Source organism: Ochlerotatus camptorhynchus, unplaced genomic scaffold (genome assembly GCF_037179485.1).
Source record: "Ochlerotatus camptorhynchus isolate MF236.1 unplaced genomic scaffold, CSIRO-AGI_Acam_v1.1 ptg000062l, whole genome shotgun sequence".
Classification (NCBI taxonomy): Eukaryota; Metazoa; Arthropoda; class Insecta; order Diptera; family Culicidae; genus Ochlerotatus; species Ochlerotatus camptorhynchus.
This window is the reverse complement of record NW_027040552.1, coordinates 7,169,966-7,197,348: the sequence shown is the minus strand read 5'-3', so window position 1 is coordinate 7,197,348 and position 27,383 is coordinate 7,169,966. Positions and strand designations below refer to the sequence as shown.

Genomic DNA, 27,383 nt, shown 5'->3' with positions numbered 1-27,383 from the left:
AAGAAGCATGATAAGCTTGTTGGATGGAAGTGAACTTAATGCTCACCACTCAGCAGATTCTCTAATTAACAGTAACTGAGCAATAAATGATTCCATACCCGTCTCCAAAACTTAGAAGCATCCTCCTTCAGCCGTGATCTAACTCCACCTATGCAAACGATCATTTGTTTTGACTCGAGCGCCAGAAACCGATCATGCACTCGTCATCCGATCGTCTTCTCTCGACTTCTCAATCATGGCTCACCCGCTCTTCCTCTTTCTCTCTTTCTCTCATTCGTCCATTTAATCAAATTTCCTCTGATTCTTGGCTCAAATCCACAGACCAGTCCAAAGTAGCAGTAGAAGTCAATCGGTAGCAGCCCGCCTCACAGCTGATAAAAAAAATTCCGAAACTTATCAGTTCGCTGAATTAGTGCCATAGAAACCATCTCGCGGTCAAGATCACCGTCCACAAACCGATCGCAATGCGGTCCCTAGTTTTGAATGTTGTGACCCTAGCAACAGTGATGGTGACACTTTCGATCACCCCTTCATCGCAGCTGCCTCAGCCAGGTTAGTGCCGAACATCGTTTCTTACCCAGCTGTGATCCTACCAATTCGAAATGACGCACAAAGCGAATGCGAAGCATTTCCGGTTTGGTGAATTATTGATGAGTGTTTTTCACTTTTTTGTTTTGATTATCGACAGCTCGCGAAGAAGTAAATACCATCTGGGACGTGATAACAGAGTGCAGTATTCCGAATGAATCACGTAAGGGTACCTGTCGGTCACCAACCGAGTGTCCAGCCTATTCAACCATAAACAATCCGGAAGATATAAGCTCAGTAGGAAGGCTGAGCTTCCTCAAACAGATCCAGTGTAGTGCTACAGGAAATGTTGGTGTGTGCTGTCCCCGAACGAAGCGTTATCAGTGAGTCCAACCGAGATAAGCCGGTTATGGGGATGCAAGGGGCGTCAAAAGGGTCAACTTGATTACCTTCGTCATATTTTCGTTTATTTTCGATGCTCACAGATCGCCAATGTTGGATGAGACTGTTCCAAAGCGGAACCGAACGAACTCGACGCGCGTTCATTCGCGATTTGGAGACGATGACATCTGTGGCTATCAGAGCTTTGTGCCGAAGATTCGGGGCGGTGAGATAGCAAATATAGACGAGTTTCCCTGGATGGCGATGTTGTTGTACGAACTGAGTGAGTTGCCGAATAGTTCGTTGCTCAGAATGCACTGATGTTGTTTGTTTTGCTTTCCGTAGGGGAATCCAAAATGATCGTCCATGGATGCGGGGGGGCGTTGATTAGCAAGAACTTTGTGATCACGGCTGCTCATTGCGTAACGGGGAAGGATTACGACAACAAGGGACCGCTGTAAGTAGGAACGATGTTTGTTTTATTGATTTACTCTCTATAGTTTCGCTGAATTCGCGATGATTGACTGCTCTTGAAGTTGTGACAGAAAAGCACGTCTTAGGTTTTCTTGTTCAATCTTGATCGCAAACAGTTTCATTTAGTCGAGGAATTGACGTGGTGCGTTTATTAAATTGTTAATTGACAAAAAAAAATGAAACTTCAGCAGCATTGCAAATGCTTCTATAAATGCCATCATCGTTACGCATAGGACTTCTTATTTCAAGACACCGTACCGGTGGTTTTATGTTAGCCCAGATTAATTTTCATCCCAGTCTGACCCAAGAAATAATTTTAGTTTTATTTATGTTTTAAAACCTCGATAAAACACTAATTTCTACTTGGTTCTATTCAATCCTAGCAGTGTATATGCCTTCTTCTAAAGAAAAGGCATGAGTTCCAACTTTCAAGTGCGTCATTAAATTCAATAATATAACATAATAATGGATTGGCCCCATCGCTAAAAATCTGCTATTTATCAATTTTATCTAAATGAACGTGTCATTGGGACAATACTAATGGATATTTTTGGCGCTATTAAAACTTAAGTCGATTACTGAATTTATGTAAGGGCCACATTAGGGGTATTTAGGCCGACATTACATCCATTTCCCCTATATGGTATATCTGTGGTGAGCCTACTGGTGGCCTACTTCTCTTTTCTGCCTTTTGGTTATTGCCAATTCAAAGACAAATTAGCATTTGGCGTCAGATTATCACCTTTATTAGCAAGTTGTGGGTGTCAGTTTTTACCCTGAAATGACAATATTGCAGAAGGAAATATTGATGATGATGATGTTGATGATCCCGCCACTTACCCATGCAAACGTTTGAGCTAGAAGATTTATCTACACAGAACAAGTTCTGAATGTTTACCATCACGTAAAATCTCCCCTCGTTTAATTTTAAGCTATTGTTGTTGTTTACAACCTTGTATACAAATTGCTGATTTATGCGATATTGCCCTTAAATTTACATGAAATACCGTGTAAATTTAAGCCAAATCTAGTGTTAACTATGTGTGCGCTGTGTATCGCAGAAATTGGCATGAATTTTTCATGCGGTGTAGGTAATCTTAATGTTCACACAGCTCGAAAAAATAGTGTGAAATCATGTTACAATGATGCACAAAATTGGAGTGTCATATCCCTAATAAACAATACCATAAACGAATGACAATCCAAATAATTAAACTATTCCACAAATGGTTTGGAAGATACCCCCAACACGTCGTTAAGCAAAATAATCATAAATTTTTTATTAGGGATATCGCGTAAATCTATGAGATTTACGTATTTACAATCTAACTCCCACTGACTGGCAGTGGCATTATGGATGGAATCCTCCTGCAACCATCTTTAATATAAATAATTGCGAGAAGCTTAAATCCGGAAGTTAGAAGGTGACGCTCTATCGCAACTCTAACTCATTTCAAGAACGCAAGCATTCCGAAGCTATTTTCGTATACGATAAGCCCCGCTCCAATACATTTCAATGTGGGAATCATTAATAATGTTTTGAAACTTTCAATCAAGCTGTATTGCTTGATTGACGCGTATTTATTGAGTTGGAAATGTTTGTAGTATCACTAGTATTCGGAAGTTAAGTATTATAAAGGACAAAATGAAACGAACTCACCAAATCTGGCCAAGTGAACCCAATAAGCTGGCCTGATGTGTTAGAGGGGTCACAATTGTAAAAAATTCGCTTCACGAGGCAATCCGGTTTGTGGTAGAACTTGTACGGAATGTCCCGAATGTAGTCTTGAAACACCTCTTGGCCATCCGACACAATCCGCTCACTGTGGAACTCGATTCAGGAAATTCAAGCATCCGTTTGTCACCAATATCACTTTATTGTTAAAATAAAAATCCGGAACAACGCAAAATCCAAAAGATTGACGGGAGATCAAATAATGACAATCATTGGAGTAGGTACACAATCGCGTGTAATAAGTTTTCACAATCGATAAAGAAAACTCGTTGTGAATATGTTCAAAGGAAGATTGATCAGCATCAAAACAACAGCAAAGAGTTATGGACAATCTTTATTAAAACCTAGTTATAGCAAACCGCGGTCCATAACTTTTAATGGCACATTAGAACAGTCAGAACAAGTAATTGCATCTAAGTTTAATGATTATTTTGTAGACAGTGTTTCATTGATTAATTAATCCATTGAATTGGTCGATGAACCTGACGAAATAAAAGAGCCAGTTATTAATACATTACATTAGATGAACTAAGAGTTATTTGATTTGACGTAGACTACGTCTTACAGGAAGGTACTGCGGGTAAACCGAAAATTTAAAATTGCAACCGTCACGAAAAGGTGTAAGGTTTTGAACGCTTATAACTTTGTCATTTATAGATGAAATTAAAATCCAAATACACCAATCGATAGGACAGGACTCTCAAAATCTGCTATAATAAATGCTTTTTTCAATTTTACATAAAAAACTGTTGAAAAATGTACAACTAAAATGTGATAATTGTATCACTGTTTTCATGAAATAAACGTTCTCCTCAAACCCAGTCGTCATAATCGAGTACCATTTGGTTGCACATCGTGCTGCTTGAATCTGAAAAGCGCTGCTTTTATGCCTCAACTCATTTTCACTTCGAACGGCGGGTGAGGAGGTAGCAGCAGCAGTAGGACGGCAACGGTTCCTGTCAAGCGTGCAGTGTTTGAGTTTTGCACCTCGAACCTTGCGTGTCGTTCCCGTCGAGATCTCTGGCTGCAGACGCAATCGCTCCGAAGCAGAGCTGGTAAATATCGCGGCCGTCATGTGACGATGAGAAAACAGGTCCTCTCACTATCACGAGACGAAACTACCTATCATTAGCGTTCTTGTCATTTTTCAAGCACTCATGAGAATAATTCTTATGCGGTTTTGATATCAACATTTCTAACTGATTTAGATGAATTTAAGCAAACACTGTCACGTTCTGTCATGACGAAAAATTCGATGAGATTTTGTAAAAATCTCTATCATCGTTTTCTCATCCAATGATAGTGACAGAAGTATCTCTGTAAATATCGCGTGGGATATTTCATTGAAAATGACATTTGCCAACCCTGCTCCGAAGTGGCAGGCCTTAATGAAAACGATCCCGCGTTCTACAAATCTCGATTAATTTTTCGAAAGGACAAATGAGCTTTTGAAAACAACGCATATTATTTTATCGTCGGTTTGGCGTAACTGATAGCTCGCCCACGCATAACTATTAACACCACTATATCAGGTTGGGGAAAATTTACCCTATCTGATGGTAATGTTAGCATGCGTGGATGAGCGCTACCAGTTACGCCAAATTGACAATCAAATGCGTTGTCTACAAAAGCTGATACGTGCCTTCGAAAAAGTAATCCAGAAATACTCTGGGGCTGTGTCCCAATTGTCGAGTTAAATTTAACTCGTGGTTAAACGTGACATTTCGACAGTTATAACTCATCTCGATAACTCATGTCACTTTTAATCGCGAGTTAAATTTAACTCGCCCATAGACGAGTGCACGGATGGGTTTGAGTTCACTCAATTGATAAAAAGTGACACAACAGCGGGGCTCTGTTTACTAAAAATGAACACATGAATAATACTCGTGGAACATTTGAAACGCGCGTATACACTTTTGTACACAAAACATGTTAAGCCCTTTTCGCGCGAACCGAATAAGCCCAGGCATACTAACAACATCATCGGGTAGGAGAAATTCTCCCCTTCCCGATATTGTTCTTGGTTTACGTGAGCGTACTTCGGTTCACTTGAAAAGGACCTAGCAAGTTGTGTACAAAAATTGATAATCCCTTTTCAAATGTTATGCGAGCATTATTCATGTGTTCATTTTTAATAAACAGGACCCCGCTCTTGTGTCATTTTTTTTTTCAGTAGATGAACTAAATTTCACAAGTGCACTCGTCTATTAGGACACAGCCTTTGAAGTAAAATTACAATATATGGCCGGTCACAACTTCTGAAACCCCCCTCTTCCCCATTAAACTACTACGTTATTTATGAAAGTTCCCTAAGCATTGGGCAACAGTGAAAATCAGTAGCACACACACAAAACGGGTTGGGCATTTATGCGAAATTTTGGTATTGATCTTGAATATCTCGCGATCAGAACATTTTTGCTTGAAATCCCTCCATTTAATTCTCGGTACATCTTTAATCTATTGATTGAATAAAAAAAAAACTAAATATTGCTTTTTTTAAGATTTCTGGCGTTAAGTGAACGCCATCCATTGTTTTGCATAAGAAAACGGGGTGTTTCTGTGGTGGGAAAAAAATGTATTTCCCAACACAGATTACAGATTTCTGTACCAAGCACTGAAATTATCAGACGGTGTCTGTAGATAAGCTATGAAAGTCCATCCTAATTGGAAAATTATGCTATAGAATGGTTTATATAATCCCAATTTTTTTGCTGATGGAGCCGAGGCATAGCAAGCCGTTCGATTGCGTAATTATCCAAGTTGGAGGGACTTACAATGCTTATCTCTTAGCATAAATAGAGGAACCGTCGATTATTTTTGTTCAGTGCTAGGTACTGAAATTCGACAGTGATCGTTCAAAAATGATCGATTCTCTTCATCTATTTAGATTGCTACAGCTAAGCGGAACAATTCAAACTGAACATTTCATTAGGTCCTAAGTAATATGGACATATTGTCTTTGTCGACTTTCAGAAACTTTTTTCTAGCGACAAATCTTAAGAGAATGATCGATCTTATATTTATTTTAATTGACATTTCTAACGTTGATAACTCGAACACTTGTGTAATCCCATTTTCAAATGCTTAGTTTGCTATCCTCACTTTCGCTCTAGCTAAAAATGTTGGTTTGTTATTGTTATCCTCACTTTCGGACCATCAATACTCTTGCATATAGAATGGATTATAATCTTGTTTACGTTGCTACCGCAAGAAATTCTTTCCTTTATAATATTCAATTAAATGTTGTCGTGACGGTAAGAAGCAATGAGCACAGGAGAGAGGCAGTAAAAACCTTCAAATGTTGTTGTATTCGTAAATATCGGAAATGCAAATAGTGACGTCATTACAGGGAGCGATGCTGATGTTGACGTTATGTTCGATAAATTTACCACGCAGTCTGGGGTGAGAGTAATGCTTTTTCTTGATGTAAATACAATAACAAAATTTAACACCTATTTTTTTGAAGATCGGAAAGATCGAAAGAAGAGATCGATTTTTTCGATCTTTTCGTGGACAAAGAATAGATAAAAAAAATCGGAAATCAGGATGAAAAACATCGATCTTCCACACATCGCACACTGGGGACAAAATCGAAACAATGTGTTAAAATTCAATAACTTCGATGCTCGCTGGAACAAGAGACTAAAAAATAGTCATTCCTCTAGAAAAAAGTCTCGGGAATCGATTTTTTTAATGTTCGACGGTATCGTATTAAAAACGTTTCTTCGTTAATTTATGCTGTTTTCTAAAATTAAGCACGCCCAGGGATTCTTTGCCTTTAAGCCACTCTGCATTCTTCTTAAAGAACCGATCCTTACTGTGGGTTTTTGACCATCGCCGATTAAATTGACCAATCCAGTTTTTAACACCTTGCGCAACAGCCGCAGGTGCTTTCGACAGTGCCCTAGTTTTTATCTCGACCAGACGCAAAATATTCCTCAACGATAATTTTATTTGACAGAATTTTGCTTAATGAAATTCAGTGGAACACACTTAACACCACGTAAGAACTGCACTATTTACACTGAGCTACTGTCACGCAAGAAACAAGAGTAAACAAATTATTCTTTTGGATTGGGTTTCGATGACGACATTTCACATTTTCGCGTCAAAGTGGTCTTCGTGGTCGAGTGTTAAGCGGCGTCACCCGTCTAACAGCTATTTTGCGTGTGCCGTGGAGTGAGGGTTCGATTCCCGCTCCAGCCGGTGGAATTTTTTTTAAGATATAATATATTCAATAATGACCCGATTTTATCAGCCCCCTTTTTGAAAATATTTTCTAATACTCTACGAAACCCATGCACTATTTCAATGGTTTTATTGCACCAAAGTTTACCCTTAACATCGATCAAAAAGATTAGTGGAAAAGATTTCGAATTATGGATATAGGAAAATACTGAACATTAAAAGAATAATGCGTGAAGGGACTGATAAAATCAGGTCATTACTGTAGTTTATATTTTAATGGATATTAAGAGACCAAACTTGCTTATATGTATAGGAAAAATCCCAATTTATTCACCTATGGTCTGACCCTATTTATACTCAATATGACTTCCAATGATCTTATTTAAAAATTCTCACGTCATTTGATGTGGCACATGATTTATTTTAAAAAAGTCAAATCTGGCCACTTCCCCGGTGCAACCCGGAACATATCCGGATTCAGCTAATCTGGTTCAGGGTACTAGATATCATTGTTATTGAACTTGTTTTCGAATTCTGATGTAGTTTATTGTGTCGCATGATGGGTTTTGAACTTACTCATAAGCTGGTTATTTTCCCTGAGACACTAAGAACTTGCTCCGGCCGTATCTCCGGAATTGTATGACCAATTTTGAAACTATTCCATAGCGATCTATGTAATCATAATCCCGAGCAAAGTAAAATATCAAATTGATATAAGTTCTATGACCCGGTCATCACTTTTTGATAATGTCCTGCAAAATACCTCAGCTGCGAAACCTGCCCAAACATGTTCAAGCAGTTACTGCGCATCGTTCTTGATCTATTTGGATGTATATAAGAAGCTCAAGTGACGTTCTAGGTCATCCAAAGCATTCTGTAGTTTAGAACATTTGACAACCAAGTCCTGCACAATGTCCTCAGCGTTCAAAGAGGTTCTGTGCATCGCTCATGATCAGTTTGATGTACATATATATGATGCTCAAGGTTACCAAATTGTCCTTGATCTCAGATCAAATAATGTACCAGGTCAGTCATAACCGGTACAAGGCCCTTACTGCCGTGAGATGACAAAGTGACGTAAACGCCACCATAGTCAATTTTCACTTTTCTTCATACTCATAATCTATACCCTCAGATACACCAGAAAACACTCTCTTCGTGATAAAAATGTGTTTTGGAAGCCTGGAGACAAAGTGACGTAACCATACATTTTCGGAGAAAGAGTAATATGTTTTCACTATTTCTACGGATTAGTGACGTCCACCATATAAGAATGTTGAAAATTCAAAAGAAGTTTTAAACAGTGAGGTTCATATTTTCCGCTTAGTTTTGACATTTTTTAACAGAATGAAATTTTTTTTGGCAAATTTTTATAATTATTGCAAGTTTATGCACCCAGGTCCATGACTATAATGCACATCATTTTCGTTGTAATTGATGGTGTATGAGATGTTCTAGGTTCTCCAAGTTGCTTTGGAGTTCAGATTATTTGATCTACTGGCTCAACCAGACATGTTCATAAAGTTTCTGCGGATCGTTTTTGATTTATTTTGATTAATAATCAAGGTTCTCCAAATTGTCTTGAGCTCAGATCAAATGATTAACCTGATCAACCATAACTGATACAAGGTCCTTAGCAACTAAACATCACCAAACAACTTCAATTTAAGGTGTATTAGAAGTTCTAGGTTCTTAAAATTGTTCTAGAGGTCAGATTATTTGATCTACTGGATCAACTAAAATCTGCACGATGATCTCACCGACAAAACTTTCCGAAACACGTTTATACAGTTTCTGCTGTTCGTTTAAGTTGATTTTGAGGTGTATAAGATACTCACGGTTCTCCAAATTGTCAAATTCTCATCCAGGTTCACTGATTCAAAGCTCTTTGTATTAAAACATCTCCAAATAGGGTTAAACATATCATGCACATTATTTACGTTTTAGAGATGAACTAGCCTAAGGCTAAAAATCTCTTTAATAAAGATTTAAAAAAAAAATATTTACGTTTGAATTCGATATGATTAAGACGTTCTAGGTTCACCAAATTGTCCTCAAAACTTTTTAATTAGGCTACCATTTCGCATTTTAGTTTGATTACATTCATAGATCAGGGGGCTTGGTCGGTAGAGCCTATGACTATAAAGCAAACCATGCTGGAGGTGGCTGGGTTCGAATCCCGGTTGGTCTAGGATTTCAGATTGGAAAATTTCTCGACTTCCCTGGGCATAGTATATTATTGTACTTGCCACATACCCAAGCAACACGGCTTGTCATAAAGAAGTTGAAAATACATTTTAATGACTTACGTAAAGAATTAATAATACTGTAAAATACGTCATTAAATACATTTATATAACCTAAAAAGCGCAAGTCGCGGAGCTTATACAACTAAATACTGGTCTTATAACATGTTTTGGAAACATCATAAAAACCGGCGGCAAAAAAAACATCAAAAAAAACTTGAGCAATGGGATTCGATCACTGGTCCTTGGCGTGGTAGACTTAATACTTCCTAACTAGACCAACTCCGCTTGATGAGAGGTTTGTTATAAGTATCTATCATGTTCTTGCCAATGGCATGAAAATTATATTCTCGTTCAACACGCTTTCGATCCGTCATGAAGATGTTTTGTTAGCAGCAAAGCGTACATCTAATTGCCAGAGTGTTATTTTAAAGTATTTTCAACTCCTTATAGGACAACCTGCACATTTTCAGTTATATTAATATATGAGATGTCATAAACAAGTGTTTTCAACTTTCTTTATAACAAACATCCGAATACCTCATAAGAAACTGTCAATCACTGCGTGAAGAGACAGTCCTGCTCAATGGCGCCGTCAATGTTTACGTCAATCTGGAAAGTTCAGAATCTCTTCAAGAACTTTATAAATTCAACTAAGATTGATTTTGTATACGACAAGTTTTATAGTGGTATTAAAACAGTAAGATGCACGTTTAAATAACATTGAAAGATAAAAGCAAAAGAAAACTATTTTGGAAAATGTTGAATCTAGGAAGTATGAAGAAAACATCTATAAACCTCATATATAACGTGGGATGTTTTCTGCATCACTTATAATACATTTATATAACAAGCTGTTCTAATTATTTTTCAAAAAGATGTTTTATGTGCTACTTGGGTAATATACACATGTAAAAATCGAACAGGCTTGGAAAGCTTTCAATTAACAACTGTGGAAGTGCATCTAGAGCACTAAGTTGAGAGCAGGCGTTAAGTTACAGTTGGGACGTAATAGCCAGAGAAGATCATAGATAGCACTAACTAGCGAAGGAATTCCAAATTTTTCTGTCCATCATCCAACAGTCCTTGACCTCCTGATCAACTTTGCCCAAGAAATCATCCGTCTGAGTAGTCAGGATCTTGAGATACAGCAGCACAAATATATTCACTTGCAATAATCACTAGCGCCACCTAATGGAGGAATTCTTAATTGTTCTGTCCATCACCCAACAATCCTTGACCCCCTGATCAACATTGCCGAAGAAATCATCCGTCTAAATAGTCAGGATCTTGAGATACAGCAGCAGAAACATATTCACTTCGAATGCTCACTAGCGCCGCCTAGCGGAAGAATTCCTAAATTTTTCTGTCCAGAATCCAACAGTCCTTGACCTCCTGACCAACTTTGCCGAAGAAATCATCCGTCTAAAAAGTCAGGATCTTGAGATACAGCAGCACAAATATATTCACTTTAAATAATTACTAGCCTAGCGGAAAAATTCCGAATTGTTCTGTCCATAATCCAACAGTCCTTGACCTCCTGATTAAATTTGCCCAAGAAATCATCCGTCTAAATAGACAGGATCTTGAGATACAGCAGCACAAACATATACACTTCGAATGCTCACAAGTGCTGCCTAGTGGAAGAATTCCGAATTTTTCTGTCCATAATCCAACAGTCCTTGACCTCCTGATCAACTTTGCCGAAGAAATCATCCGTCTATATCATCGGTATCTTGAGATTTCAGCATTCAAATCATGCAAAATAGGATATTTTAGGGCAAAACTGTGAAAAACCCCAACTTACCCTATCGTGCCCAAGATGAAACCCACTCCAATCGATTCCTGAGACTTTTTTCTAGAGGAATGACTATTTTTTAGTCTCTTGTTCCAGCGAGCACCGAAGTTATTGAATTTTAACACATTGTTTCGATTTTGTCCCCAGTGTGCATCGATCCAAGATCGCCCAATCCTACACACTTAGAAATTATTGCCGACTTCGGTAATTTTAACCGAAATCTGAACAGCTGAACTGCTCGGTAAATTTTATGCAATTTAATTCAATTGCTTTTCAGTTACTGTGAAACTAAATCTACACTAAAATAACAACATTTGATCGTTTCAACAAGGTTGAACATGTTTTGAAATTAATTTTTAATTCAATGGACTTTAAAATAGAGGTCAAAGTATCACCAAACGTTCAGCTGTTCTGATTTCGGTTCTGAACGTTTGGTGATACTTTGACCTCTATTTTAAAGTCTTGGAGTGTAAACATACGATTGTTGCTGATTTTTTTGGATCTAAAACGCGCTTTTGAAACAATTTCAAGGCCCTTAAAGGGTGTCCACGATGAAATTTCCACACTATGAAATTGCTCTAACTTTTTAACCGTTGGGTAGAATTTAATGAAAATTTGGGTGGATTTAGTTCATAGTGCATTATTTACATCCTGCAAGTTTTAAAGTCCTGTGATCAAAACTCGCGGAAATGGAGTCGAAAGAACAGCTCGTGCGTGATAAAATCTTGCGCATTCATCACGAGAACAAGGATCTCTCGCATCGTTCCATCGCTAAAACGTTGGGAATCGCGAATTCCACGGTGTCGCGAGTGATTAAGCGGGTCGAGGAACGGTTGACCACCGATTGGAAGCCCAGAAGTGAAGGAAAAGTATTCCGTACAACACCAAAAATCACAACCGCGTAGTTGGGGCCTTCAACCGAAATCCGAACGCCTCCGTTAGGGATGTGGCTAAGAAGCTGAACCTAAGCCGAAGTTTTGTCCAGAAGGCCAAAACTAAGGCTGGGCTTCGAACGTTCAAGGTACAAAAGGCCCCTAATCGCGACGAGAAGCAGAACAAGTCCGCCAAAACCCGTGCCAGGAAGTTGTACCTCAACATGCTGATGAAAGTTGAATGCTGCATCATGGACGACGAAACATATGTGAAGGCCGACTTCAAACAGATCCCCGGCAACCTGTTTTTCACGGCCAAGGATAAGTTCAGCGTTCCGGAGCATGTCCGCACTCAGAAGATGTCCAAATTTGCGAAGAAGTTCCTGGTTTGGCAAGCCATCTGCACGTGCGGGAAGCGGAGTGCACCTTTCGTGACCCAGGACACGATGAACGGACAGGTGTACATAAAAGAGTGCCTCCAGAAGCGGCTGCTTCCTCTCCTGAAGGCCCACAACGTCCCAACAATCTTCTGGCCGGATTTGGCCTCATGCCACTACTCCAAGGACGTGCTGAAGTGGTATGCGGACAATAAGGTCAATTTCGTGCCGAAAATGTTGAACCCTCCGAACACTCCGGAGCTCCGCCCCATCGAGAAGTACTGGGCGATTATGAAGCAGCACCTTCTTAAACGACCTAAGGTAGTGAAGACTGTCGAGGAACTGAAGAAAGTATGGGTTTACATGTAAAAAACGGTTGATTCACAGGTTGTGCAGAATCTTATGGCCGGGGTTAAGGCCAAGGTGCGGGCATTTGCGTATGGACTGTAAATAAAATACGAGTAAAATGGTAAAATGAAGTTTAATAGTTATTTCTCAATCCCTGAAAATTTGATGGCAATCGGATGAAAACTCGAATTTTGCGAATCAATTTTGTGTGTGGCAATTTAATCGTGGACACCCTTTATTGTTAAGATCAATCAAGCGCTTTGGAATTGCGAGTACTGCATATACATGGTTTGAAAGCTATTTGTCAACGGACTGCTTGTAATGATTCTGTTTCCAGTCCCGTGGGGGAATAACCTTGGAGTGCCTCAGACGTGTTTTACGATTTTGCGACATTAATCTTTTTACTGTGTTATTCATTCCAGCTAAGGATTTAGATAAAGCCGTTTTACACTTGAATGAAGATTTGCGTTCTCTAAGTAAGGCTTGCACTCGAAAAAAATGCACCATTTTTATCCGTGTATAACTTTTTTATCCGTGGGTAAAAATTGATGAAATCTGCGTATAACTAGTTTGGAGTGAATTGTTTACATGTGCAAAATTTCATAATAATCGGTTCAGTGGTTATTGAGATGTCATCGAAACAAGAAGAAAATCGCCGGAGAATTTTGCGCGCCGTCATGGAAAATCCGACTGCGACCATCAGATGGATCGGAAGACAACTGGGAATCACCCATACAACTGTGTCTCGGGTGGTAAAATCGTTTAAGGAGTCCCAGGTGACCTCGAGGGGCACGCAATAACCTTTAACTCCTACGCAAGCCTTTTTTAAGTACAATAATTACAGTTAACTACATGATTAATTACTTTAATTACGAGCGTCGGAAATTTTTTGATTTAATTACTTTTAAGTACAAATTTCAGCTTTAATTACAAGTCGGATAAATTAAGTACATTAACTCCATTAATGTACAACGAGAAATGTACTTAAATTTCCCCAGCGTACCGTTAGACCCTTTCGTTATTGGCCCGTGAATCAAAAATTTCACAGGCCCTTTTGCTACGTTAAGGATAATTTCAGTTGGTGATTGGTGTCAATTCACATACAACGATCGGTTCGTGATTGGAAATGTAGTCGGATTTCAATACTGCCGAGGTGTTGGCAGGGCAATGAACTATATCCTGGATCACGCCCCTGTAAAAGCACCGGAGAATGCGACAATGAAAGGAATGTTTGTTTGTGCTACCTACCTGTTTCAACCTAAGAAATAACGAATTTAATTTGGAGGATGCGAACGAAAACAGAATTACAATAGAAAATTATGTTAACCTTTGCGTGCCTAACGTCTAAATTTGCATAGATTTCTAAATTCAATTAGCTATAAAAACATAATTTCTCAATATTTGTCTTTACAACAAATTGAATTTTGTCTTGAATCTATTGAAGTTTCTGAATACATCTGAACATATTTTGATCAATTCATGGTTCCGGAGTTATTTCGGTTCCCGTTGGGGTCGCTTTTGGTCGGCATTCGGCTTTATTGTTCTGTAATAAGTATACACACGATGAACATCATGTTTTTTTCTCTTAAACGATGTAATTGGACCAGTGGCAGCTATTTCGATGGTTCACAATCACATTGGGCATCCCGAAAATGTTCCGGTGCCCCGGGGAAATGGCCAATTCTCAACAAGAACCAAAACCCATCATGCGACATATCAAACTTCATGATTTTACAAATCTTGGCCAGTAATGGCCTTATTGAGAGTTCATGGTCACACTAGCCCTCCCAGACATGTTCCGGTGCCCCGGGGAAGTGGCCAATTCTCAACAAGAACCAAAACCCATCATGCGACGTATCAAACAACATGATTTTACAAATCTTGGCCAGTAATGGCCTTATTGAAAGTCCATGGTCACACTAGCCCTTCCGGGAATGTTCCGGTGCCCCCCGGGAAGTGGCCAATTCTCAACAAGAACGAAACCCATCGTGCGACATATCAAAATTCATGATTTTCCAAATTTTGGCTGGTAATGGCCTTAATGAGACTCGATGGTCACACTAGCTCTCTCGGGCATGTTCCTGTGTCCCCGGGCAAGTGACCGATTCTCCACAAGAACCAAAACACGTCATGCGACATATCAAACTTTATGATTCTGCTGAACTCGGCCAGTGGCCATTGGCCCTCCCTGGCATGTTCCGGTGTTCCCGGGTATATTTTCAATTATCAACAAGAACCAAAATCCTTCGTGCGACATATCAAACTTCATGATTCTGCACGGCTAATAATCGTCTTAGACAGACCACAGTCCCATTTAATTGTCCCCCCCCCCCGGGTAAATATCCAACTCCCAATAAAAACCGGAACCCCGCGTGTGACATATCAAACTTCATTATTTTACGAAACTCCGTCGGTAATGACCATATTAAGAGCTCAAATTTGCTATCCCAGACAGCTGAACGGACACTGGAGCTGGTGAATACTTTGGACATTCACACGCTGAGCTATTTCCGGGAAAAAATCGCAGCTGGTATGCAATTGTCTTCCCAGCACGGATAACTTGAGTGTGTCAAGTTGACCGGTAACGATCATTTCGTGTCCTGTGCGCATGGGACTCATCGTTTCCTATCGGTTTGGAGTTCTGCCGATAGTATTGTTTAGTTGACCCATGGAAAGACGAATAAAGGGGAGGCGAATTTCATAAGTGCTATCGCGTCAATTCTAAATACGGACGTGATCATATAATGGCGATAATACAAATAAAAGCACACAATTGGTTTGAAACATCTTAGTGTCTGCAACTAAAACCTGATTATTATTATTTTTTTTGTTAATGAACTCTGCCTTAAATCTGTTAATTATTATTAGTATAATAATATTAAGTTTGAAAGAAATATTGAAAAAATCGAAGAATTCACGCGTAACATCAGAAAATTAATGCAAATGCATATACATCTTCCATTGAATCTGTTAATTCAGGCATAAGCTTATATCATCATCTGTCGAACTGTGCTGCGAGCATGGCTAAAAATTCGAACATTTTTTGATCGGGAGGAAATTTGCTCGAGGAATTGCTTGAATTTAAGGATAAGTAAAATTTGAAGACTTGTCGTCACAACTAAGAGATTCCCATTTCATTTGTATGGCAATCACGGCCCTCATTATGAGTATCACTTTCTTTTCACTGTATATTGTCGCTAGAGTTGTAAACCGATATAACCCACTCGTGATAATCGATTTTATTCTAGTTCTGCATTAAAGCGCATTATTCAACGAATACAGTGTACTAGATACGACATTATGTTGAACGTACAAAACGAAAGTGAAACCGATTGTCGCGAGTGGATTATTTCAGTTTTCAACTCTAGCATGGTGCTCCAAGAAATTTAGTATAAGTATTCGCAGAATTGGTCATGTTTGTAGTCTACTAAAACATTAATATGCGTATTTCAGGGTGTAAGAAGAGTTTTTGAATAAATAAATTCATTCGAGTATGTGTTAAGATTTTCTTCATTTTTTTTTTAAATACTTCAAGAATAAGGATTTTGGTACGTTTGTGTAACTTTAATTACATTAATTACAGAAAATTAATTTTTAATTACATTAATTACGTAATCAAATTGAAGTACATGTTTTAATTACAGTAATTACACTGGCACTGCTTTCATTACGCGAAATTAAATTTAATTACATGAAATACTTAATTTTCATTTTTAATTACTTAATTACATAGTTAAACACCTTGTACTTTAAATCCAACGCAGTCAAAAAGGCTATTGCGTGCCCCTCGGGTGACCTTTCGATTCGCGACGCGGCTCTGAAGGCAAAGTGTTCCGCCTGGTTCGTTTAGCAAACCATGAAACGAGCTGGGTTTCGTGTATTCAAGGTCCGGAAGGCACCGAACCGGCGTGATCAACAAAACACGGCGGCCAAATCCCGCGCAAAGAAGCTGTATCGAGAGTGGTTAACGAAACCGATGTGTGTGGTTATGGATGACGAAACCTACATCAAGGCAGACGCAAAGCAGATACCGGGGCTGGAGTTCTACGTTGCCAAATCACGGTTTGATGTTCCGGAAGACATAAGGAAGAAGAAAGTGGATAAATTCGCCAAAAAATACTTGCTCTGGCAGGCCATATTCCAATGCGGTAAACTGAGTAAACCGTACATCACAATGGGTACCATCAACAGCGAAATTTACCGTACCAAGTGCCTCCAGAAGCGTCTGTTGCCCTTCCTGCGGTCCCACGGAGGCGAGACATTATTTTTGCCGGACCTGGTATCATGCCATTACGCGCGATCGACGTTGGATTGGTACAGAGACAATAACCTTGTTTTTGTACCAAAAACCGCCAACGCCCCAAATTCACCAGAGATTCGTCCGGTGCAAAGATTTTGGGCCATAATGAAGGCCAAAGTTCGAAAATCGTCCAAGGTGTTTAAAAAAGAATGGATGAAAGTGACCAAAAAGGTCGGCTCCACCATTGCACAAAATGTAATGAGGGGTCTTAAGCGAAAGGTGCGGGCTTTCAGCGATGGAAAGGAAATTGAATAAAGTTATTATGCCGAAACATAATTCATATGTATTAGTGCATTCCCTGAAAGTTTCAAGAAAATCCGACTTAAAATAAATTTTTGGCGAACACTTTTGTCTGGTGCATTTTTTTTTCCAGTACAGGCCTCAGATGGTTTAAGTACAAGCAGTTGAAATTGAATACAAGTAAAACTAAATTCATGATAATTTTGCGGAATAGAGACTATTGATCGCGTTTGGGAGATCAAATATCTTGGCGTGATTATTGATGACATACTTAAGTTCAACTCTCAAATTGGCAATGTCATCAAAAAAATTGTATGGAATTCTATGTCGACTGAAAAACGATTTAACTATTGTCAGTAAAATACAGCTATACAAATCAATCATCTCTCCTCATCTTGATTTTTGCCCTTCCATTTTATTTCTGGCCAATGAAACACAATTATCGATATTACAGCGTTCGGAGAGTTAAATAATGCGATTGATACTGAGGTGTAATAGATTCACTTCCTCAACTTTTATGCTAGACGCCTATTTGACTGTGGTGTTCATTTTTTAAGTAGTTAACGGTTTGATGCCTTCGTTGGGCTAATTGATCGAAAGAAAGTTCTTTCATCCTCCAGGAAAGTACCGTGGCTTTCAGCATCCTTGCGTAAATTGAAATCAGAAAAGAGGGCAGCTTTGCGTAGGTTTTCGAAGCACCGGCCGACTTCACTGAGGAACCATTACGTGATGCTTAACCATCGATACAAACGATTAGAACGTCGCTGCTTTTTGGCCTATCAACGTGATGTGCAGACTAAACTAAAGCGTAACCCTAAGGCGTTCTGGAGACATGTAAATGAACAACGAACGGATCAGTCCGCATCGTGCTCTCTTGCCGTGCGGATCTATTTGCTTTTTGCTGAAGGAAGTGTTACTACTACCTAAAGCTACAACAAATTTAAACAGCACTTTTCAGTGCTCAACCTGTAAAAAATTTTCTACCTTGTTCAACTCTTATTCCTCTTCGATCCTTGTTTGGACCCTACCCGAGGTAATCCTTCTTGGATATCGATTTGGAAAATTCCTCTTCGATCCTTCAGATTCTTATAGTAATCTGCTTGGAAGTCGATTTGGATAAAAATTTCCTGCCGCCATGGCGCCTAAACGCAAAAGAAAGGGGCAAACTCTTGACCCCCCTTCTGATGAAATTAATTTGAGTAATCAATTTGATTTGCTCACGGATGATGAGAATGATCCATCATCCAAGAAAAATTCTAGTAAACTTTCCCGGCTTAATGCCAAGAAGGAAAAGATTCCCCCTATTGTGATAACCACTACCGATTTCCATGCTCTTCGCATGGAACTTTTGAATTTCGTGAAAGTTAAGTTTTCACTACAAATTGGACGTCGGGGTGAATGCCGTGTATTGGCTGAAACCTTGGACGGATTTAAATGTCTTCTCAAGTATCTTACTGAGAAGAAGCACAAATTTTTTACTTACGACACCAAAACTGAACGTGTGTTCAAGGTTGTCATGAAAGGACTGCCCAGTGGTGAATCCCTGGATCAGATCAAAGATGAACTGGCAAAATTACTTGGAGTTGTGCCACTCCAAGTAATCAAAATGAAAATGAAATCCCGTCCTGGCGATTCGCGCAACGGGATTTCTAATGATTTTTATTTAGTTCACTTCAAGTCTAGTGAACTAAACAACCTTAAGGCCTTAGAAAAAGCTAGCCTTATGCTCCATGTCCGAGTGAAGTGGGAACACTTCAGGAAGACTGGAGGAAATTTCCAAAACCTCACCCAGTGCCGTAAGTGCCAGGGATGGGGTCACGGAACTAAAAATTGCTACATGCCAGCTAAATGCATGAATTGTGGTGATTCCTCTCACGCAAAGGACGACTGTCCTGTGAAGGAAGATCCTAAGAAATTTAAATGTTCAAATTGTGGTGAAAACCACAAATCCAATTTTTGGGAATGTAAGACTCGCAAAGCGATCCTACAATCTCGTTCTAACCGTCAGGTAGGAAACGCTCCACGTTTCCGACCAGGTACAAATTCCTCTGCTGTTAACAACGGTCAGCGAGGAACAAATTCTACATTCGTACCCGTAGGTACAAATATCACCCCTGCTTCAAATTTTTCATCTGTACCTACTCCCCTCGCTGCTAACAATGTTCAGCGAGTTAATGGAGCTACCTATGCTGCTATTGCAGCGGGTAGAAATCAAAATACTAACCAACGTTCTAACGGAAATTTTGACAATTTTGACTTAGGAAGCATTACTGCCCCCAAAATGGAATTTTTACAGAATTCATTAATTGACATGATTTCTGATATGCTTAAATCTAACTCCATGTTTGATGCTATTCAAACTGGAGTAAAATTTGCAAATAATATTGTCATGACTTTAAAATTCAGTAATGGATTTTAAAGCATTAAATATTGTAAATTGGAATGCTCGATCACTTAAAGATAATGAAGACGAGCTATTTAACTTTTTGCGAGTTCATAACGTGCATATTGCCGTTATAACTGAAACGTTCCTTAAACCTGACCATAAGGTTAAGAAGGACGCAAATTACTTGATTTATAGAAATGATCGTCTTGATGGACCCTGTGGTGGCGTTGCCATCATTATTCATAGACGAATCAAACACAAAATACTTTCTTCATTTGAAACCAAAGTTTTTGAAACTTTGGGAGTTTCTGTTGAAACAAAATTTGGACAACTTACGTTTATAGCTGCCTATTTGCCATTCCAATGCGTAGGCCAGCAAAAGAATTTTCTCAAGGGTGACCTCCAGAAACTTACCCGTCATAGGTCTAAATTCTTCATTATTGGTGATTTTAATGCAAAACACCGCTCATGGAATAATGCTCAAAGCAATTCCAATGGTAATATTCTGTTTGATGATTGTTCTGCAGGTTATTACACTATTCAATATCCAAACAGCCCAACATGCTTTTCTTCTGCAAGAAATCCCTCCACTATTGATTTGGTCTTAACTGATTCATGTCAACTTTGTAGCCAACTGGTTACCCATGCTGACTTCGGTTCTGATCACCTTCCAGTAACTTTTGAAATATCCCAAGAAATAATTTGTAATCCCAACAGCTCTACTTTCAATTACCATAGAGCTGATTGGGAGCAGTATCGAACATTTATGGAATATAACTTCGATCCAAACATTCCTTTGCAAACCAAAGATGAAATTAATTATGCTCTTGAATCTCTGACTACTTCTATAGTTGAAGCAAGAGCTGCCTCAGTACCAAAATGCGAGGTTAAATTCGATTCAATTATAATAGACGATGATCTTCAGCTCTTGATCCGTCTTAAAAATGTCCGTAGGAGACAATATCAAAGAACACGCGATCCTGCCATGAAAGTTATCTGGCGGGATTTGCAAAAACAAATTAAAAAGCGATTCTCTGCCCTGAGGAACAAAACTTTTGAAAATAATATTTCTAAATTAGACCCGAGTTCCAAACCCTTTTGGAAACTCACAAAAATTTTGAAAAAACCTCAAAAGCCTATTCCAGCGCTTAAAGAAGGTGGTAAAATTTTGATCACAAATTTGGAAAAAGCTCAGAAACTTGCTAAGCAATTCGAGAGTTCCCATAATTTCAGTTTGGGTCTTACTAGTCCTATTGAGAATCAGGTTGCTCGGGATTATCTGAATATTTTCTCTCGGGAAAATATTTTTGATGATTCCTGGGGGACTGATTTGGACGAAGTAAGGTCTATAACTAAAAATTTTCAAAATATGAAAGCTCCAGGTGATGATGGAATTTTCTATATCCTCATCAAAAAACTCCCAGAGAGTACCTTGTCTTTCTTGGTAAAATTATTTAACAGATGTTTCCATTTGGCATACTTTCCTGATAAATGGAAAAATGCAAAAGTTGTTCCAATTTTGAAGCCGGATAAAAATCCAGCTGAAGCTTCTAGCTACCGTCCAATAAGTTTGCTTTCTTCAATAAGTAAACTTTTTGAAAAGATAATTTTGAATAGAATGATGCTTCACATCAATACGAACTCAATTTTTGCAGATGAGCAGTTTGGATTTCGCCATGGGCATTCAACTACTCATCAACTCTTAAGAGTTAACAATTTAATTCGTTCAAACAAATCTGAAGGCCACTCAACTGGAGTTGCTCTTCTAGACATAGAAAAAGCATTCGACAGTGTTTGGCATGAAGGTTTGATTGCTAAATTGAAAAAGTTTAATTTTCCACTTTATATTATGAAATTAGTTCAAAATTATTTAACTGACAGAACTCTTCAAGTAAATTATCAAAATTCCAAATCTAATCGACTACCTGTTAGGGCAGGAGTTCCTCAGGGTAGCATTCTTGGGCCTATATTGTATAACATTTTCACTTCGGACCTCCCTGATTTGCCTCAGGGTTGCCACAAATCTTTGTTCGCTGATGACACAGGCATTTCCGCTAAAGGAAGAAGTCTTCGTGTTATTTGCAGCAGACTGCAGAAAAGTTTAGATATTTTCTCTTCTTATTTACAAAAATGGAAGATTTCTCCCAACGCTTCCAAAACTCAACTTATAATATTTCCACACAAGCCTAGAGCTTCGTTTTTGAAACCTAGTAGTAGTCACATAGTCACTATGAACGGAGTTCCAATTTCCTGGTCAAACCAAGTGAAATATCTTGGATTAATACTTGACCAAAAATTAACTTTTAAAGATCACATTGAGGGCATTCAAGCCAAATGTAACAAATATATAAAATGTTTGTATCCTCTTATAAACAGGAAATCCAAACTTTGCCTGACGAATAAACTTCTAATATTTAAACAAGTTTTTAGACCGGCCATGCTTTACGCTGTGCCAATATGGTCTAGTTGCTGCACTACCAGGAAAAAAGCACTTCAAAGGATCCAGAACAAAATTCTGAAAATGATTTTGAAGTTGCCTCCCTGGTACAGTACAACCGAAGTACATAGAATTTCGAATGTTGAGACTTTAGCACAAATGTCCAACAAAATAATTAATAATTTCAGGCAAAAATCGTTGCAATCCTCAATTGCAACGATTAATTCCCTTTATACTTAGATAAGATTTAGTTTTAGTTTTTAGTTTTAAGATATCAATTGTTATACTGACATGCAGGTTAAAAAACCTGTTTAAAATACTGAATTGCCAAGACATGAACAATGTAAAAACACTTAGATATATATCATAACAATTAAGGCTGGTACGTTACTGCAGTAACTGGAGCACCTAGGTTAAAATGAAATGTAATTTATTTTGAATTTGGAACAAATAAAGAGTTAAAAAAAAAAAAAAAAAAAAAAAAAAAAAAAAAAAAAAAAAAAAAAAACAACGAACGGATAACGGTGTACCATCCTCAATTTCTCGAAACGGAAATGTGGCTGATTCCATTTCCACTTGGTCGGATGGCATCCCATCCGTGTTTCTCAAACGCTGTATATCATCACTAACTGCCCCTCTTGGACATATATTTCGATTATCGTTGACGACCGGTAAATTGTGGAAAGACGCGTATATATTTTCCGTTCACAAGAGAGGTAATAGACGAAATGCTGACAATTATCGTAGAATTTCAACGTTGTGTGCGGATTCCAAATTGTTCGAATTTGTTGTCCTAATACCTATCAACGTGAAGCAATTTATTAACGAGGATCAGCCAACGGCGAGGATCAGCCAACGGCGAGGATCAGCCAACGGCGAGGATCACGTGAAATTGTTACAAGATGCTATGGAGCATGCATGAATTGCATGCTCTTAAATCCCAGTAAATGTATTGTAGTCATATTTTCGAGAAAGACGACCCAGTTAAACTTCGGCTATTCCTTGATGGGCACTCACTTGCAGAGGGAGAACCATGTTAAAGGTTTAGGAGTGATTCTTGACGAAAAACTCACGTTCCAGCTGCATTTGTCGTACGTAGTGACGAAAGCCTCACGAAACTTTTTCAGGTAGCAAAAGAGTTACAAGATGTATACTGCCTGAAATCACTATATTGCTCCGTGGTACGAACGACATTGGAATATGCTTCTCCTGTTTAGAACCCTCATTTCCAAAATGGTGTCAAACGAATCAAGTCGGCACAGCGGCGTTTTATCAGATACGCTCTCCGAAAGCAAACCCCACACGTATCTATAAATTGACGCGGAGGGGAATTATTGATGATGTGAATACAGAATTATTGTAAATACCGATGTATTGACGTCAATATAGAATGTATTGACAATACGATTATTGTCAATAAAAACAATCGTGTAGGGTCCACTGAAGATTTCCTTTGAGGGATCTCTTTAATCTACCGAGCTACGAGAGCCGTTTCCTCCTGATTCAGCTGGACATCGTCCAAACACGACGTGAGGTGGCTAAGGAGCATGTCATCGCTGATATTCTAACCGACCTATGGATTGTCCTGTCCTGCTCGGCAACATTAATGTTCAAGCTCGCTCCCGTGTGCTTCGAGGCAACTCTCTTCTCAGGATCCCACTCAGGAGAACTAACTATGCGGCGAACTCCGGGCTAATCGCCCTCCAACGGACGTTCAACCGAGTCTCCTCAGGTTTTTGTTTTAACATGTCACGCGACTCTCTCAGAAGACAATTGTTGTTAGCATTAAGATAACTTTTTATCATTTGGACACCACACTAGTCTGTTGATAACATACAATAAATTAACGAAATTTAGAAAACTTGTGGTCTAGAGTGGTAACGGAGGTGACAAAGGCCAGAGGCGAGGCGGAAACGGAAGTTTTAGTAGGTAAAAAACCCACTTATTGCTCTACAGATTTTTCCTAGAAGTTCGAAACTAATATCCAGTATTCAACATTGTCTATAATAATTTCTGACACTTGGATCATACGGGAAGCTAACAAATTTCAATTCTTCATTTCAGTAAATTTGTCCGATTGCGCGAGTACAACGTATTCGACGACCCGGACTGCGTGATCGAGCATAACTTCCAGGATTGCTCGGAGGAAAAAATAGATGCCGAACCAGTACAAATCATTGTGCACCCGGATTACGATCCAAACTTTCGCCACAAGTACCACGACATCGCCCTGATCGAAATCGGCCCAGTTCCATTCTACACGGACTTTCTGCGGCACATTTGCCTTCCGGAATCAGACCTGGACAACGGTGCTGCCCCGGGGAAGAAATTTAGCGTTTCCGGCTGGGGAAGAACCGACATCTGTAAGTCACCATACTGTATACAGCAACAGCAATAAAGGCTAATCGATTTCCATTCCCCCATTAGTTCGTCAACAACTTGGCAATAATGCACTCAGCCCGATCAAGCTGAAGGTGGTTCTGCCTTACGTGGATCCCGAACAGTGCAAGAGGGTTTTCCGTACCCAGCAGTTGGAGATCGGCCCGGGTCAGCTGTGTGCCGGTGGTGAGAAGGCGAAAGACACCTGCGGTGGAGACAGCGGATCGCCACTCATGTTCTACGATATCAAAGCCGGAGCTTGGGTACTGACCGGTATAGTTTCGCTCGGGGTTCGTGACTGTGGTACTGAGGGAATCCCCGGCGTTTATACAAACGTGCGCGAGTACTTGGACTGGATCAAACAGAATGCTCGAATGTGAAACGAAATATGTACATATGGTGATCAACACAAACCCGATGAGAGTAGAGAGTAAATAAACGGAAACCACAAAAAACGTGACTGGTGTTTGGAATGGGTGGTTCAAGAGAAAAGCAATACAAACTGAATGCTTTTGAGATGAGGGCAAAGAGCATTGCAAGTCATCGCACAACATCGCAACCAACAGCTGAGTCGTGCATGACTATGGATGATACTGCGTTGCGGATCCGGTTTGTGACGTCAGATTGATCAAGTAGAGAAGTGGTTCGTTCGAGACGCTCTCTGATCAAGAAGTGAGCGAGAGTTAAAAACGAGATAGATTTTTTTTTGAGACGATTTATATTGAGAGCCTGAATACAACTGCCAGCATCATTAGTTTAATAAGGTTGCCATTGCCATGATTTGTGTTGATATTTAATTATTTCATAAAACTATGTATCTACTACATCTATCAAACGTAGTGATATCAAAACACGTTATGTCCCGTTGAAAAGGTTGAATTTAAAATAAATAAGTATTTCAATCCGCAAATGCTGGCAGCGATGTAGAGTAAGTTTGCTGCGCCCTTGGAATACCATGAAAATGACGCCCCTCTCCTAATTGATTAAATAAATCGTATCGAATAAGAGGAGAGAACATCTTTGTTATTCTCCATTTTTCTCTCATTCGGGAATCTTTATTTGAGCTTAGCCCGGAATATATTTTTTTGTTTACTAAGTCAAATTTATCAAACAAAATTAAAAAAAAATCCATGTTCTAGATCAGGGTTGGAAATTGTCATTTTCGCAGAGATACTTCTGTCACTATCATCGGATGAGAAAACGATGATAGAGATTTTCTTCGACATATCATCGATTTGTTTTTCACATGATAGAACGTGACAGTGTTGTAAACATTGCAATAACTAGGTCAATTATCGATATCATTGGTGATTGTACTGCGGAAATATATTCACTATACCGACTACATACTGTTACATGTTTAAATTCATTTATTTTATTATTTATTTATTTATTTATTTTATCTCTTCATCTGACAAAAGACGCCTTAATGAAGCTGGACAGGGAAAAGCCAATTTAAGCCACGTGATGCTCAAATAAGCGTAAAAACCCTGCATCTTCCAACAAAGCAAAACCTTACATAAAATAACACACATTGCAAATACAGTCATAAGGTTTAATACGTGGCCAATGACGTCGTTGATCTCAGTCGTCATCCGGAAGTAAGGCAACCACCGAGAAAAACATAATTGGGGGTTAGAAGGAAAGGGGTGTAAGTGACTTTCATCGATTCTCTTCATCGACTTTGCAAACACATTCCTTGATTCATGTGCCATTCTGAATGCTAGATGAGAATCTCCTTTATCAAACTATGTGGCAGAAATAGCGCAAAATCTGTTTATAAAACTGTGGCTATCAAAAGAGAAAGTCGATGAAGAGAATCGATCACAGTCACTTACACCCCTTTCCTTCCAACCCCCTTAATTCAAATCGAGTAGCACAACTAACACAGCTCTAAAAAAGGTGGACAGTTACTCACCCCTGCCGGCGCCGGTGGTGTAGTGGTAAGCGTGACTGCTTTCTAACACCCCGATGGGTATGAGTTCAATCCCAGCCGAGGTCGGTGGGATTTTTCTGAGGCATAAAAATCTCTGGTCACGTCTTCCTTCGGAAAGGAAGTAAAGCCGTTGGTTGGTCCCGGCCCATGTGTGTTGAATGGGTGCGATATCCTACGCAGGTGTGGAAGCTGTCTTCCTGCACATTCGATTGCCGTCAATGGATGGTAATCGATGTCCGTTGGTGATTGGCACTAGATTGCGCAACAGAGACCGACGTTAAATAAAGGATAGAAAGTTACTCACCTACTGCATATAATTTCTTTCGCATCACTGAGTTACATTCGGTTAGTGAGACGTTGAGCAGCAGGAACATGGAAATCGAAGACCTCAGATACTTCATTGAAGCGTGAAGCCATGGGTCGTGTTGGCCGTATCTACTATTGCGGGACTCCAGATACATCAGATTACGTCGAAGAAGGGAGCGTTCAGGAACATAGACGTTTATATCCGCAAGAATATCAGGAGCATCAACCTTGTTGGCCAGGACCTTAGCGACGAAAACTGCTTGCTGGTTAGACCAACATTTTTCCAGTGTTGTTCGTATGGCGGCAAGTTTGAAGGGTCACGCAAAGGTAGGTGTCGCAGGGTGTCTGCGAATGATGTGATCGAATGTGCCAGGTCGAGTGATCGCACTGTATCGCTTGAGGAGCCATGTCGGAGTAAGGCGAGAACCATACGGGCACTCATCGGTTGG

At 39.3% G+C, this 27,383-nt stretch overlaps 1 protein-coding gene across 1 annotated transcript in view; it reads left to right on the top strand.

The window, feature by feature from the left end:
- The window catches only part of LOC135717610 (uncharacterized), a 94,379-nt gene extending 68,944 nt beyond the window's left edge, over positions 1–25,435 (top strand). The window contains exons 8-13 of the mRNA XM_065239734.1: positions 414–552; positions 689–911; positions 1,014–1,192; positions 1,255–1,366; positions 24,378–24,676; positions 24,741–25,435. Coding sequence (XP_065095806.1) covers positions 414–552; positions 689–911; positions 1,014–1,192; positions 1,255–1,366; positions 24,378–24,676; positions 24,741–25,072 — 1,284 coding nt within the window. The 3' untranslated portion in view covers positions 25,073–25,435. The remainder of the gene's footprint in view (positions 1–413; positions 553–688; positions 912–1,013; positions 1,193–1,254; positions 1,367–24,377; positions 24,677–24,740) is intronic.
- The last annotated feature ends 1,948 nt before the right edge of the window (positions 25,436–27,383 follow it).